The sequence below is a fragment of the Heterocephalus glaber genome, unplaced genomic scaffold (assembly GCF_053883595.1).
Source record: "Heterocephalus glaber isolate CG9 unplaced genomic scaffold, H.glaber_assembly_v1.0 deba00001428, whole genome shotgun sequence".
NCBI classification, from domain to species: Eukaryota; Metazoa; Chordata; class Mammalia; order Rodentia; family Bathyergidae; genus Heterocephalus; species Heterocephalus glaber.
Window position 1 is genome coordinate 29,920,449 of NW_028258293.1, and position 14,954 is coordinate 29,935,402.

The following is a 14,954-nucleotide window of genomic DNA, read 5'->3' on the forward strand; positions in this document are numbered from 1 at the left end:
GGCAGTCAAGTGGCAGAAGGAGCGCTTTTGCTCATTTGCACGAAGGGTCAGCATGGGAGAGTGGAAGTCAGAGAGGTCACCAAGTGGGAGAGGAGTGGGGAGACCAGGAATCCTGACCAGAGGCAACACTGAACTAGCTCCCTTGAACTGGTCCTTGGCCTTTGGGACCCTATGGGGCTATCGCAGGCCCAGCTTGGATTCAACCTTCCTTCTTCCCAGGACCCATCCCAGGCCAAACCACTTCTCCTCTAGGAAGCCTTTCTATCCCCCTACCTCCAAAGACCCTTCCCTGAGTATCCTGCACTGACCCATGGTACCCACCAACCTGACCTTCAGCTCCCACTCAATTGTGGAGATGGAAAGAGAGTGACCTCCAAAGACCAGACTGTGGCACTTCACAAGTCATTTAGCTTCTGAGTCTTAGATTTCCCACCTGTAAAGTGAGAAGAGTAACTCCTGCCCCAGAGGGATGCTGTTAAGTGTGCTGCTGGGCTTCATGGCATACGGTAAGTGAACAATAAAGGGATAATTCACTGGGCTGTGGACTCCTTCAGGGCAGGGATGGGCTGAGATATTTCTGGGTCCTCTGGGTCAGCATCATGCTGGGACACAATGTGGTGCTGGAATGTGGTGTGAGGACCAGAGGAAGAGATGGGTATAAGACTGTGACACAGAGATGCTTTGGGGCTACAAGTGGACAAAGCCATTGTTCAAGCCTGACTGTCCTCATGCTCAGATCAGGGGTCCCTGGGAACCAAGGGAAGGAACTTTCATGGCACCCAAATCGCCCTCCTTGCATAGCCCTGGCAGCTGCCAGAGAGCAGGATAAAGACTGAGCCAGGCTGGGGCTGAGGGTATGGGCCCTGGTGAGGTTGAATAATTCCTGGGCATCCAGTGGGAGCTGGCAGCAGGAGGACTATGCTGGAGGCCCCTCAGGGGGAAAGCAGCTGGGCCAGGAGAGCCCCTGGCTATGGCTGGATAAGGTTTTGCTTCCCAGGGGATGGAGGGTGGAGTCACAGAGGCTATGATGGAGAACCCCAGAGGCTGCAGCACTCGGCTTCCTGAGCTCTGCCTCACCTCCTCCCCATTAGCTCCTGCCCTAACCCTGCAAATGATGAGACCCACCAATCTAACAGAGCCAATTTCACTGAGGGTAGATGTTCCTCTCTCCTGCCTCCTGAGGATGGTCACACCCTCTCCTCACCCCTCCCTGTCTCTATCTGGGCTTTCCCACCTCAGAGCCCTCTTATTAGCAGTGGGGCTCACAGTTACAGAACAGGACTGCAGCCACAAACCCCAACCCTATACAGGAAGAGTGGGCACCATTGCCAGGCTGCCAAAGCCCTGCTAGTGTGGCTGCCATTCACTACTTCCTCCTTCCCACTCCAGATTGTTGCCCCAAGCCAGGATGCACACAGCTACCTACCACTGCTGGGGACCCCACAGGGTATGAACCATGTCCCTGAGGTCCCGAAACAGATGGTGGAGTATAAATTCAAGTCAGATCACCACCTGGCAGGAGATGCCAGCCCCACCCTGGCCAACATCACAGACTCTCAGAGTCACAGACACTTGGAGCCAGAGCTGTCTCACTCAACTCCTGTTCCACTGCCTGCCGCCCAGGCCAGAGACTTGAGTAGCTCCAGGGATGGGGCTCCCTCAAGAGGTGGCCTGGTACTCTGCCCCAAAGCTCTTCCTCCTAAGATCCCCAGCCTGGGCAGGTGGGTCTGGAAGCCTAGCAACAGTGGGTTTGAATCCCAGGCTGGCCACTGCTGAGTGACCTTGGGCAAGACATTCCTCTTCTTCAAGCCCTGGCATCCTGCTCTTGGGATGGAGACAGCAGTGCTGGCATGCTATGCAGAGCACTAAGCTCATACACAGGGTGTCTGGTATTGGCCGGGCAGGGGAAGCACTGCCCTACCCTCCTCCCCTCTCGAGTGGAGCTGAAGTCCAACTCCTCCATTGCTGCACTGTAGCTGATTCTCTGACACCACACAACAAATCTAGCCAAATAAGCAAGCCACACTGGAGTCAAATGGCTAGGGAGTAGAGCTGGGCTTTAATCTGGGCCCTTCTACCCACTGACTGCATGGCTGTGGGCCAAGCACTCAGCATCTAGACCTCAGCTTCCTCTTCTGTTCACAGGGATGACATCACCACCACCTCACAGTTGGGCTGGCAGGCTCAACTCGATTACAGATGTAAGCTGTGAGGCTCCAGATCCACCATCGTTCCTATAATTATCATTTGGGTCTGACAGCCCTTTAATTATGTGAAGACAGTGATCAAGTCTTCTCCCTCCTCTTGTTCTACATCAGATTTTTCTCTGGCTGCTGAGGACAGCAAGCCTGGCCCAGGCTGGGTGCCATGGGCAGCCCGACACAGAGCTCAGGTCTGGTTCTGCTGGCTATGGCCCTAGGAGCCGGCACTGAGGGAAGAGGAAGGCCTTGGCATGCAGCTGCTTCATGCTTCTCAGAGGCTGCACCCCTGGCTGTGAGGTTGGGGTCTTGTGTGAGTTCTTTATAGCATGGGGTGGGGAATTCTCCATCACATCTTCCTCAGGGATCAGCAAAGCAGGCAGTATAATCTGAGGCTCAGAGAGTAGAAGTGACTGGCCCAAGGTCATAAAGAGCAAACATAATGGATACAGCCAGAATTCACAGCCAGTCTGGGTGCCTCCCCCTCTCCAACTGGCTCAAAGGAACAAGGAGTAGGACATGTAATTATCCTTGTCTGGTCACAGAGGAAACAGGCTCAGAGGGTCAGGGCTTTGCTCAAGGTCATATTGTTCATCCCAGGCAATACCAGGGGCCACTAGAATTTTAGTCAGACAAGATTTCAGATGGTTGCATCATCTTGCCTCATCCTTTAAAGAAATGGAAGAAACTGAGATCCAAAGTAGAATGGCCTAGAAACATGGACAAAGGATTAGTAAATCAACAAATGAGTGCAGAAATGATAGAGAATTTAGCAGATAGTGTTGGGACATGTGGCCATCCACTGATGAGAAACACAAGTAGATTCCTATCTCATATCCCACACAAAACTAAATGCCAGTGTCCCTTGTCCACATCCTCATCGTCATTCCAGTCCCTCCACACAGGTGTGCTAAGCCCTTCTCCAGGCCAACCCTATGGGCCTTGGTCACCTGGAGACAAATCAAGCCACCCTGAGAACCCCTAGTGGTTACTGAGTGCCAAAGAGGTGACGCCAATCCTGAGGATGAGTGGGGATGGTGCAAGCAAGGCGTGCTTAGGAGTGCGGAGGCCTGTTGTGGGAGGAGGGAAGTATGGAGACATCTGCAGCACAGCTGGAAGGACAAGGCTGGGAAGCCTCCATCTAGGCAGAGGTGGAGAGCTGGGCATATAAAGGCACAGACAAGGCATGGTTTACTGTGAAGCTACTTTTCTTATGCTCTTATAAAAGGTTTCTCTATATAAGCACATTGACCTTTGTACATACAGTACATATTTTCTAATTTTATCATTGGGATTAATTTTTCCTTGCTTTTTGTGTAAAAATTTAAATTATCATGTAGTTAGATCTATCCTTTCCTTAACCTACCTTTCTTTCTTTCCTTCTTTCCTTCCTTCCTTCCTCTCTCTCTCTGCCTCCCTCCCTCCCTCCCTCCCTCTCTCTCTCCTTGAGACAGGGTCTTGGTAAGTCACTAAGTTGTCCAGGCTGGCCTTGTAACTGCAATCCTTCTGTCTCAGCCTCCTGAAGTACTGGGATTATACTCCTGTGCTACCGGGCCCATCATTTTTGTGTTTGTTTGTTTGCTTGTTTTTTGCAGTGCTGGGAATTGAACCCAGGGCCTTTACACTGAGCTACATCCCTAAGTCTTTTTTTATTTTTCAATTTTGAGACAGGGGTCTTACTAAGTTGCCAGGTTGCCCAGGCTGGGCTCAAACTTTCAGTCTTCCTGCCTCAGCTTCCCGGGGGGGGGATTACAAGTGTGCACCATCACACTTGACTTCCTTCATCGGTTTTGATTTGGGTATTGGGTTTAAGGAAGATAGCCTAAGATCAAAACTCACATGGCGTGGGTGGGTGAGTTCTTGACCTCTTCCTCTACCCTTAACTCTGTGACGGCTCCCCCTTCCCCCAGAGCTGCATATGCATATCAGATGCACAAAGAGGGGCTTGAAAGCCTAGTCTCTAAAGCATGAAAGCTAGAATTTTTTTTTTACATCATCCCAAGCTGTTTGAATTCTCTCAATAAATATGTGCTTTCTAAGTACAGAAAAAGTTTAAAAATAGAAAAAAAAAAAGCATCTTCATCCATCTGGAATTTATTTTGGTATGAGGTATGAGGCAGAGCCTAATTTTACTTTTGCCACATGGATGCTTCAGTTGTCCCTGCAACAATGATACTTGCAGTACCGTCCCCATCAGTTTACCACACAGTCAGTGCTCAGATGTCTGCAGCTTCCTTTCCAGGATTCCCAGTCTGTGCCGAGGCAGCCCCTGCCCTGTGTGCGGGCTCTGCCTGGTGCCAGGCCCTAGTGACTCCTTTTTGGTCCCAGCCCTGCTTTGGGGCCACAGAGCCCAGCTGTGCCTTTGGCACAGCACGGCTGGGCAAAGACTGGCAGGGAGAAGTTTGGGGGTGCTGACACATGTAGTCTGGCACCTCCAGGCTGAATCAGACACTCCAGCCCCAACTGACAGCCTGACCCTTGCACATCAAGTTCCAAATGGTTATAGGAAAGGCCTAGGAATGTAGGCTGGGAGTGTTGGGCAGGTCCTGGAAGGATTATCCTGGCCTTGATTCAGGAGATTTGGGGGAGGGGGTGGCCCAGGCAGCTAATGTTGTAGCATTAGGGCCAAGCCAGGAAAGGGATTATTAGAATCCCCACCCCAGCCAGCTCCTGGCAGCCTAAGAGGCTGGATTTCTTTCTCCAGGCTACAGAATGCCTGGCAATTAGGCCTCTGTTTGCCCTTGCTCCTGTTGGGGTGAACTCAGAGCAGCTCATTAGGCAGGAGGGTGAAATCAGGTGCAGTCTGGAGCTGCCTGTCTCTTCCCACCCATTCCTTGGGGAGACGAGCAGAGAAGAGCTGAGGGGCTCTAAGAAGAATCATCCAGAACTCTTCAGTGGGCCTGCCCAGGTCCCCTGCTGATGCTCATGCACACTCCCACTCCCTCACTGATGTTCAAAGTCACCAAAAAGCCATCCTCCTGGGTGTGCCAAGGTCAGATGCTGTCAGTGCCATTCTGAGAAGAGTTAAGTGGGACGTCGGGTTCCAAAGGCCAGCGACAGCCACCAATCCTCAGCTGCATGCACTGCCACAGGTGTCTGCAGCCATCTCATGGAAAGTAGAGGATCACCTCCATCTTTCCTCTCACAGCCACCCTGCCAGGCTGGACCTGACTATGTCAGAAGGGGAAGTAAAGCCCAGAGGCTCCACCCTCTCCTCTGTTGGTTCTCTTTCCCCAAAGCACAGGAGAAGGCTGGTTAGGGAGGGCAAGTTTCTGCCCAAGGTTGGGACAGTGATCTCTTCTTGTGTAAGTCCAGGGCACATCCTCATCAGTTATCTCCTAGGCCCTCGGGGCACAGATTTGTATCTCCCCTTACCAAGGAAGCAAGATGAGACCAGAGGGTCTGGGCCCGCCTGAGCTCCACATCAGCCCTGGCAGGCTGAGCCTAGTTCAGGCTGTAGCTTCTTGGTCGGCAGCACCCAGATGCATCTCTCTGGAGCCTGCCTCCATGGTGGCTTTATCACCAAGCCTGCCCTGATTCATAAGAACATCTACTCTTCTCTGCCCTACACCCCACTCACAAGTTGGTAGGATAAGAAGTAAGGGGCTGGCCGGGAAAGTCACACCTCCCTGCCTGCTTTCCAGCCCAATCCCAGCTCCAAGGGGAGCTGGTAGGTTGCATCAGCTGAGTCAGCACCTCCCCTGCTAACTGTAGCCAGGCCCAGGAGGCAGGACCAAGAATCAGCTCACATCCATCTATACAAGGATATATATGCCCACCTTCTCCAGACCACCCACACCCGAGAGCTTGTGGGGCCCCAAGTCCCCACTGTGTGGGCTCGATGGCAGACACCTTCCCTAACCAGCTTCCTTACCACTCAGCCACGTTAGCACCTTTCCCAGGCTTACTCAGCAAACCTGGCTGGGGGCCTCAAAACACTTCTGAGTCTAGTGGAGACACAGAAAATCCTAGTCCTCATGGCCAGCACAGGCCCAGGGTGCTCTGAGAGCCAGGGAAGAGGAAGGGCAAGGTGGCCAAGGAAGGGGAAGGAAGGAGATTGGCCCGTATTTTGGTAGGAAGGCAGAGGTAGGGGCAGGGTCTATGAGGTGAGAGGCAGAGAGGAGAGAGAAGTGCAGTCTAGGCAGGGGGCCAGTTCGTGCACAGGCACTGCTGGGAAGGGTGCTTTATCCTTGAGAGTGAGAAGCTCAGTGTGTGTGGCACGGAGGAGCAGAGGACGGGGGGACCCTGTGGCAGGGACTCCCGTGTGTTCCCATCATAGGAGGGAGGCGTGGCAGTTTGCTCTGTCTGTCCCACCCACTCTGCTGTGTACCCTTCCTAGATGGCCACTCACTGCTGGGCACAGCATGGGTTCCATCTCTGGCCTTCAGCTCCCCAGGCTGCAAACCCGGGTTGACCTGGGAGACTTCCTCTCATCTCCGTCCCCAGCCAGTCTGCTGATTATACCTTCTAGGTGTCTCTGGATCCCTCCCCTTGCCTACATCTCCACCCCTCTAATCTGCCTCAGCCTCTCTCATCTGGCTCCCTGGCCCTCCCCACTGCCAGGCAAGGGCCCTCAGAGGACTCTCTACCAAGTTATCACTGCTCCCTGGAGGTGAAAGTCTAATAGGCCACACCGCCAGGCTGAAGCCCAGCCTGCTCAGCACAGACCCAAGGCTCAGGCCCACAGGCCACACCCCTCCCCCTCCTCACACGCTGCCACTGGGGTTGAATTACTTCCAGTTCCCAAACATAGGCCACTCCCCACCACACACAGCTGCCCCTCCCTGCATACTTCCCACTCCTTGAAACAGGGCTCACTCTCTTAACCATAAACTTTCCCTGGGCGTTCACCCTCAATGGTCTGGGTGTATCAGTTCCTGTCTGCACCCCCACCTGCCAGGAAGCCCTTCAAGGAAGGGAGGACCTGGTCTGAGACACCTGTGACTCCAGAGCAGGTGCCAGGAAAGATCTCTTGATTGAATAAGTAATCAGGGCATCCCAGACAAGACCATTTGGCATGGGACAGAAGAGAGCACACAGGTAGTGCAGGCTGTGCCTTCAGCCCCTCTTGGCTTGAATAAATCACACTTCTTAGAGCCCCATCTGTAAAATGAAGAGGCTCGACTAAGCTTTTAAGAGCCTTCAAAAGGCAAAGATACCAAAGAAGAGAAAGAAGCGCAGGAGAGCTGACCGCCTAGGTCTGCTGCTTTAGTGCCTCTGGGAAGTTCCTCCAGGTATCTGACCTACCTCCCTCCCTCCATGGAGAAGCTAGTTTGACACTGTGCTGCCTCCCAAAGACACAATCTTCAGGGGGCCCTGTGGGTTTGACCTGAGAACAGCCTTCTGTCCTACCAAGTCCCTAATTGGCAGCATTAGAGTAATGAGTCACAGACAACAACCAATTAATTATCTGCAGTTATAAAAAGCATCGCTTCCCCTTCTTTGCTGTCGAGTGAGCCACCCTCCTGCTCCCGACTTCTGACTCCCGAAGCACAGGGGCAGGAGAAGAGATCACCTCACCTCACCTCATGCTCCCCAGTTTCTGGGTTCCAGATTGGTCTGGTGTGCCTCCTGGGGTGGGGCAGTGCTGTGAGCAAAGGCCTGGAGGAGGTGGGAGTGTCTGCAGCAGAAAGGAGAGGGGCTTGAGGGCAAAGGTGCCTTTCTGAGCTCCTCCCTCCGGTCCACTTTGGCCCCCAGGCTGCATCCAGCTCAGGGCCCTGCTGAGGGATCCAGCCTACATCCCAGCGCATCCCTACCTACCGTGCCTCAGTGCTCCTTCTTCTCCACCATGCAATTTCCCAAGCTCCCTCCCAGTGCCTTTCTTCCCCTTCAGCCCGCTGTCACTCGCTCACATACATTTTCACAACACATCCAGCTCTTCTGGCCTCCATCCTCCAGAGGCTGGATTTCTCCTTTCACAAAGTGGGCACATAATTAAACCCAGCTCAGAGCAATCCCTGCACTCAGTAGGCACTCAGTTAACTTTCACCACTACTCTCCCTACACTTCCCAGCCTGAGGACAAGAATGAACCACTTCTGGGACTCCACACGCTCTGTGGCCCTGTTCTATAGATGAGGCCCAGAGAGGGCGGGGCTACAGGGGGGAAGGTGGCAAAGGAGAGGCTTGGGGCCTCCACCTACCAGCACTACCCAGCTCACAGTGGTCTCATCTGCTCAGCAACAGTCATGGAGCTCCCACTCTGTCCCAGCCCTGTCCTTGAGCCACAGTGGTGGCGGTGGCGCTATTCCCTTCACTGTGCCTGGTCACAGAGCCCAACTGCACTCCCTCCTGTCTTGGCCCAGCTGTGACAGGGGGAAGGAGAGAAGAGGAGAAAGGATGTGCAGGCAAGTAGGGGAGGAGGGCGGGGGTGCCAAGGGTGCTCATCCTCAGCTGCGAGCTGGGTCGCCTGAGGTGAGCTCAGCCCCTCTGCAGAGGGGCCGCCATGCTCTCCTTCCCAGCTTGCCTGGCTCCTGGCCCCCCTGCTCCTGCAGCCTTGGCCCTGTACTGGGCACCCCAGACCCTGGCAGCCCCAGTCTGCTCCCAGTCAAGGCCTACACACTTCCTCCACCCGGACCCCTGTGCTGGCCACTGCTAAGACCTGTCTACCTCCATGGTCTATGACAGGCTGGTGAGCCCCACATGCCACTCACGACATACACTTCCCTCCCTCAAGGGTCTGAATGATGGCTAAGGGACTTTCTGCCTGGGTGCTCAGTCACCTTTCTCCCTCTCTGACTCAGCTGTCACCCTTTCCCCATCCCAAAAGCAGTTGGACCCACAACCTGGGTCCAATCTGTGCCCTGTCCCTCATGACTCTGTGACCTTCCCGGCTTCTGTCTCCTCATGGCTTGTGGGCCTACTAGAGTGAACAGCAGTGTGCATCAGCTCAGCATTGGCTCCCACGACACACAGATGCCAGCATAGCCAGGTTCCTGCCTGTCCAGACAGAGGAGGGCCAGGCCAAGCAGGCCTGCTGCCTGCCCCCAGCCCCTGGCTGGAAGGGAGCTGGGGCAAAGCAGAGCAGGCCCAGAGTTCTGAAATCATTAACCCAGCTCTCTCCCACTTCAGAGATGGAGAAGCTGAGGCTCAGGCAGCTGGAATGAGTCATCCTAATGGCTAGTCATGGCTGGCACTGGGCTGGTCACTTCACAGGGTGTGCTGTCAGGCCGTGACTGGGAGCCATCCTGGGGTGGGGCCTGGGGTGGGGAGATAGGACGTCTGCCTTGGCCAAGTTTGGCCATGTTGCTGCCTCTGTGCTGAAAATGAGGACATGCCAAGGAGTCCAGCCTGCTGCCTACCCCGGTGCTTCTCACCATTCAGGGGTCAGGAGCCTCAGCTAGTGCTCCACCCCTCACCAGCACAGGCAGAAGAGAGTGGTCAGGCAGACAAGCTACCCTGATGTCTTGGCCTAGTCAGCCCAGCCTACTTAGCCTCTGAGCTCAGCGGTGCCCTCCCTTGGCCACTCCAGCCTGTTTGGCAGAGAGCTGAATTGGGAGGTTGGCTTCTTTGTTCAGACAAGCAGGAGGGAGGAGGAAAGCTGTTCTCCAGGCACCAAAGCTTTTAGATAAACACCACACAGGAATTGGGTTCCTTCAGAGAAGAAACTAGATCCACCAGCTGATGGTGCCCCAGGGAGGGGACAGAAGGGCAACTTGGGCCTGGCTGGGGAGCCCAGCACTGAAGGAGGCCTTCTTTACCCCACTCACACCTGCTGCCAGCTCTGGTAGGCTGGTGGCTCAGGTGACTGGGCCCTGTTGCCAGGCATGGCTCTGTCAGCTCCCAGGCTCCAGTATGGCCGGGCCTCCTGTCTCACCTTCCTGCCACCACCTGCCTGCCCGTCCAGATATGCCAGGTCTGGAAGCTGGGAGCTTCTGCTCACCTTAGGGTGACCCCTTCCTCTGGAGCCCCCGAGCCACCATACTGTCAGAGGAGAGTCAACAACCAGCTACATCTATGATGGGGTGGGCTCCTCCCCTGCCCATCTGGCCAAGGAGATTCTGGAAATAGCATGGGTCCATTTTTAAGAGGGAGAAACTGAAACCCAGAAGGGGTTTCACTGGCCTGTCTAGAGCCACCCAGTAGAGTCAGCTCACTTCCCATCTCCCTGGCCTGTGGGTTTGCTGGGGCCCACAGGGTCCCTCAGACTCCACCCCTGGGTAGCTCACCGGTGTGGTATCATCATGAGAGCGCTGGTAGCGCTTCCAGCGGCAGCCGTAGATGCCTGTGAGGCAGGAGAGGCACAGCTGTGGCTCATAGTACTGCAGGGGCTGGTGTCTCACCATGCTCGTCCCCGCAGCCCTGGCGCCTGCCTCTCAAGCACCCATGGAGGCCCCCAGCTGGTCCTGTGGGAGGAAGCACAGAGCTATAAGGCAGCGAAAGGGCAAGGAGTCAGACTCAATACTATACATGTTACTGTAGCCTCAGTTCACGTGTCATCATCTGTTCAAAGCCCTGGAGTGGTCCTGTCTCACCTGGAGCCAGGGCCACCCTGGCAGGTCCCCAAGGCCTGCTTCCTACCCCTGAACATGACCTCACCCTCCCTACTCTTTCCCTTGCAGTTGCGTGGACCTCTTCCATATTCCTCACACTAGCCTAGCATACTGTTGTTTTCTCTGCCTCGGATACTATTCCCTTAGAAAAGGCATGGCTCCCTCTTTCCCTTCCTCTTTTCAGTTCTTTGCTCAAATGTCCTTCTTTCAGTGAGACTTTCTCTTAACATTGGAACCCCTCCCCACATTCTCTAAGCTTCCTCCCATGTTCTGTTTTCTTTTCTCAATCATGTTCTTAAGCATAATTTACTTTGCTTATTTTGTTTCTTATCTGCCTACCCCATTATGCTTTATGAAGGCAAGGATTTTTGTCTATTTGAGTCTCTGCTGTATCCCTATAACTGGAGAAGTGCCTGGAAACAGTAGACTTTCAAAATAAATATTTTTAAACATTATCATAAAAGCTGACATGCACTAAGCACTTAAAATACAGCAGGCACTGGGCAAATGCTTTATGTTCATTGTCCCACCCCATTGTCTCAATCACCTGATACGGCAGGTAAGGCATCCCAAACCCATCTGACAGTTGAAGAACAAAGTGAGGCTCAGAGAAAGAAAGGGCAATGCCTGGCCTGCTGTCACACAGCCACAAATGGTGGAACTGGATGTCTGCTCCAGGGCCTGAGGGGTTCAGTCTCCAGGCCTGGGGACCCCCACCTAGTGGGGCCATGGGAGGCTGGGGGAGCAGTGGGAGGTGTGTAAGATCAAACTGCTGCTATCCCAGCCCTGCCTGGCACCCTGGAGACCAGACAGGTGGCTTGGCTCCTGTGACCAGATAGAATCAGCTTAAGACATTCATACTCTGAGTGTCAGGCACCTTCTGCTCCCCAGCACCTGTTGTTATTATGATGATGATTCCATGTTGCAGGTGAGGAGCTCAAGCCCTGGTCTGTGGGAATCCAGAACCCAAATCTAGGTCCTGGCCTAGGCCCCAGAGACAATGGGAACAGGACAGACCTGGTGGCTTCCCAGGGCAATAAGAGGGTGACCAGCACTGTTCCAAGTGCGTTCCCTGCATTAACACTCCAGCAACTTCAGGAAGGAAATATTATTGATATTATTTTTATTGAGATATAACTCACATGCTACAAAGTTCACCCCTTTAAGTATACAGTTCACTTTTGATATATTCAATTTTTAGTATATCCACAGAGTCATATACCATTATCATTACCACTACTTAATCCCAAAATATCTCCATCAGTCCAACAAAAGTCTCATACCCTTTTGCAGTAATGCCTCTATTTAGCTCAGCCTACCCTTCAGGCTCTGGCAACCACTAATTCACTGTCTGTCTCCACAGATGGGCCTAGGCTAGAAATTTCATATAAATGGAATCATGTAATATGTGGCCTTTTGTGTACTGCTTCTTTCATTTAGCATTATGTTTTCAAAGATCATTCAGGTTGTAGCAAGTGTCAGTACGTCATTCCTTTTATGGCCAAATAGTACTCAGTTGTAAGGATATTCTACATTTTGTTTCTCCATTCATCAGCTGATAGACATTTTGGGTTGTTACCACTTTTTGGTTGTTAGGAATAACACTATTGCAGATGTGTTTTTGTGTAGACATATGTTTTCAGTTCTCCTGGGTACATTCTTTGTGGTAGATTTGGTGGGTCATATGGCAACTCTTATATTTAACATTCTGAAGAAGTGTCAAACTATTTTCCAAAGTGGCAACACTATTTTACATTCCCAAAGTATTTTCATTATCATCTTCATTTGACAGATGAAAAATGTGAAGCCCAAGTTGGGCACAGCAGAACAATCCTGCAATCCCAGCACTGAGGGAGGCTGAAGCAAGATGACTGAAGTTCAAGTCCTACTTAGGCAACTTAGTGAGACTCTGTCTCAAGATCAAAAATAAAAAAGGTTATGGTTGTAGCTCAGTGATACAGTGCTTCTGGATTTGATCCTTAGTACCTCACGTGCACACATGCACGTGCACACACACACACATGCACACACACACACACACACACAAGCTGAAACACAGAAAGATTTAGCCACTTACCAAAGGTTACACAGCAGAGCCAGAATTCACACACCCAGAGGTCTTACTCTAACCCAGGGGTTGGGAAACTATAACCCATAGGTTCACCAAATCTGACCTATAGCCTGTATTTCTGTACAGCTTGAAAGCTAAAAATGGTTTTTACATTTTTAAATAGCTGGGAGACAAAATCAAAACAAGAATATCTGTGACACAGGGAAATTATATGAAAGTCAAATTTCAGTGTCCATAAATAACACTTTATTGGACACAGCCGCATTCAGTCACTTATGTCTTGTCTGTGGCTGCTTTAACTATAACTGCAGAGTTGAGTAGTTGCCACAGAGACCATATGGCACACAAGGCCCAAAATACTCACTGTCTGGCCCTCTGGAGGAGACGCTAGCCGACTCCTGCAACCAGTGAGCTCCAATGCTCCTGAGCCAGCGTTGTGATGGACAGAGGAAAGGTAGCCTGTGGACACCTCTGTGGTGTCAGGAGGGGAAGGCCTGCTTCCTGAAGGCACTGCTAATCTGAGACCTCTGAGCTGAGTTCTTGAGATGCCATGCTCTAAGTGCCCAAGCCACACCATATGGGCCTAATGGGATATAGTCCTGCTCACTACTCCCACCTCTGGGAGCCACCCAGGGCATCTGCCTATCTCTCACTCCCTCCCTCAATACCCCCACCAAATGCCAACCTCAGCCACAGATTACAGCCTCCAGGGCTGGGGGAAGGTGCATTAGGGGCTTGCTAGGAATACAGAATGACTAGGAGCCTGTTAATTGCTGGGAACTGTCTGGTACGGTCTTCCCCAGTAGCTCCCCAGGAAAGCATGTGGAATATGGTAGACCAAGCCCAGGGCCTGAGACAGTGTGGAGTGGGGATGCTGTTGCACTCAGCTTAGCTCCCACAGGGTAGGGTAGGAAGGGATGGGGTTGGTGTGTGTGTGTGTGTGTAACACTCAGCTTTCTAAATGCCACAAGATATAGGGAGCTTTGAATGGTCATGTATGTATTCCTATGTTCTCAGCCTTCCAGAGAGGGTGAAGGCCAGAGGTCATAGCCAAACAGCCAGATCTCACTCTGCACCTCCAAGATTAGAGTTTTTACTGGCCCATCAGGCATCACATCTGCCCCCATATCCCCAGGCAGAAGGGAGAAACTTGGATTCATCCTGCCCTGGCCACTGATTTGCTCTGTGGCAGGGTCCACTTCAGGCTCTTCTGTGGGCCTCAGTCTCAGAGTCTTTCAAAGGAAGTAACAGCTTTGCCTCAGCGTGTATGGGGCGACATGCAGTACATCACCACAAGGATCCAGGCCGAACAGGTGTAGGTTCTGGGGGTAGAAACCCACAGCCAGGCCCCCCAACCTTCACCTTCCTCTCCCAGGGCTCCCTGACCCTGGCACTGATCCCCATGTGTCCTCTGCTGCTCCTCCTCAGTCCTCTCATCACGCCCACCAGGAATGGAAATTCCACTTCAGTCTGGAAAGAGGGAGGTAGAACTTCGGGTCACGCCTCAGCCAAGACTGGCTGATTCTGGCTCTGAACCCTCCTTTCCTCCAGGTGAATGCTCATCCTGGTTCTAACTCTTGGGGCTCCCCTGGGAGGCAAACCTTTTCTTCTGTGTTCTCCCAGTGGGGAGGACCCCATCTACTCCCACAGCGGCTTCGGTTACCAGGGGCTGCCAAGGCCAACCGGTCTCTGCCTCTCACGGAGACAGCCAGTGCCTCCTGCCTGTCTCCAGGGAGTGTCAGCCCAGCTTGGCAGACACTCCAACACACTGACCTCCTCACCAACCCCACCTGCTTCTAATAACTCTCCAGGTCCTCTTATGGCTTTGCCCTCAGCCACCCCCAAATCCCTCTCTCCTTGCCTCTGGCAGTTGGCCCCCCCTCTACCGCACACTCTTCCCTCCAGCTGAAGTGAACATCTCTTCCCTCCTCTCCCCTCCCTTCCCATCATTCTTTCTCTTTTTTGTTTTCCCCCCTGTACTGGAACCCAGGACCTTCCCACTGAGCTGTATCTTCAGCCCTTTTTTATTTTAAGACAAGGTCTCCCTAAGTTGCTAAACTGATGAAACTGGCAAGCTGGGCTCAAATTTGTGAAACTCCTACCTCACTTTCCCTAAGTGCTGGGAATACAGACATGTGCTACCACACCTGGCTTGGAGTAAACTTTTTACCAGCCGCATGACCAGGATCGGCCC

At 52.8% G+C, this 14,954-nt stretch overlaps 1 protein-coding gene across 6 annotated transcripts in view; it reads right to left on the minus strand.

Moving 5' to 3' along the window:
* Gdpd5 (glycerophosphodiester phosphodiesterase domain containing 5) overlaps window positions 1-14,954 on the minus strand; it is a 92,758-nt gene that overhangs the window by 28,124 nt on the left and 49,680 nt on the right. For all 6 annotated transcript variants that reach the window (XM_021243245.2, XM_087211951.1, XM_004863221.3 and 3 more), the window contains one exon: window positions 10,366-10,542. In XM_021243245.2, the coding sequence (XP_021098904.1) occupies window positions 10,366-10,482 (117 nt within the window). In that variant the 5' untranslated portion in view covers window positions 10,483-10,542. The remainder of the gene's footprint in view (window positions 1-10,365; window positions 10,543-14,954) is intronic.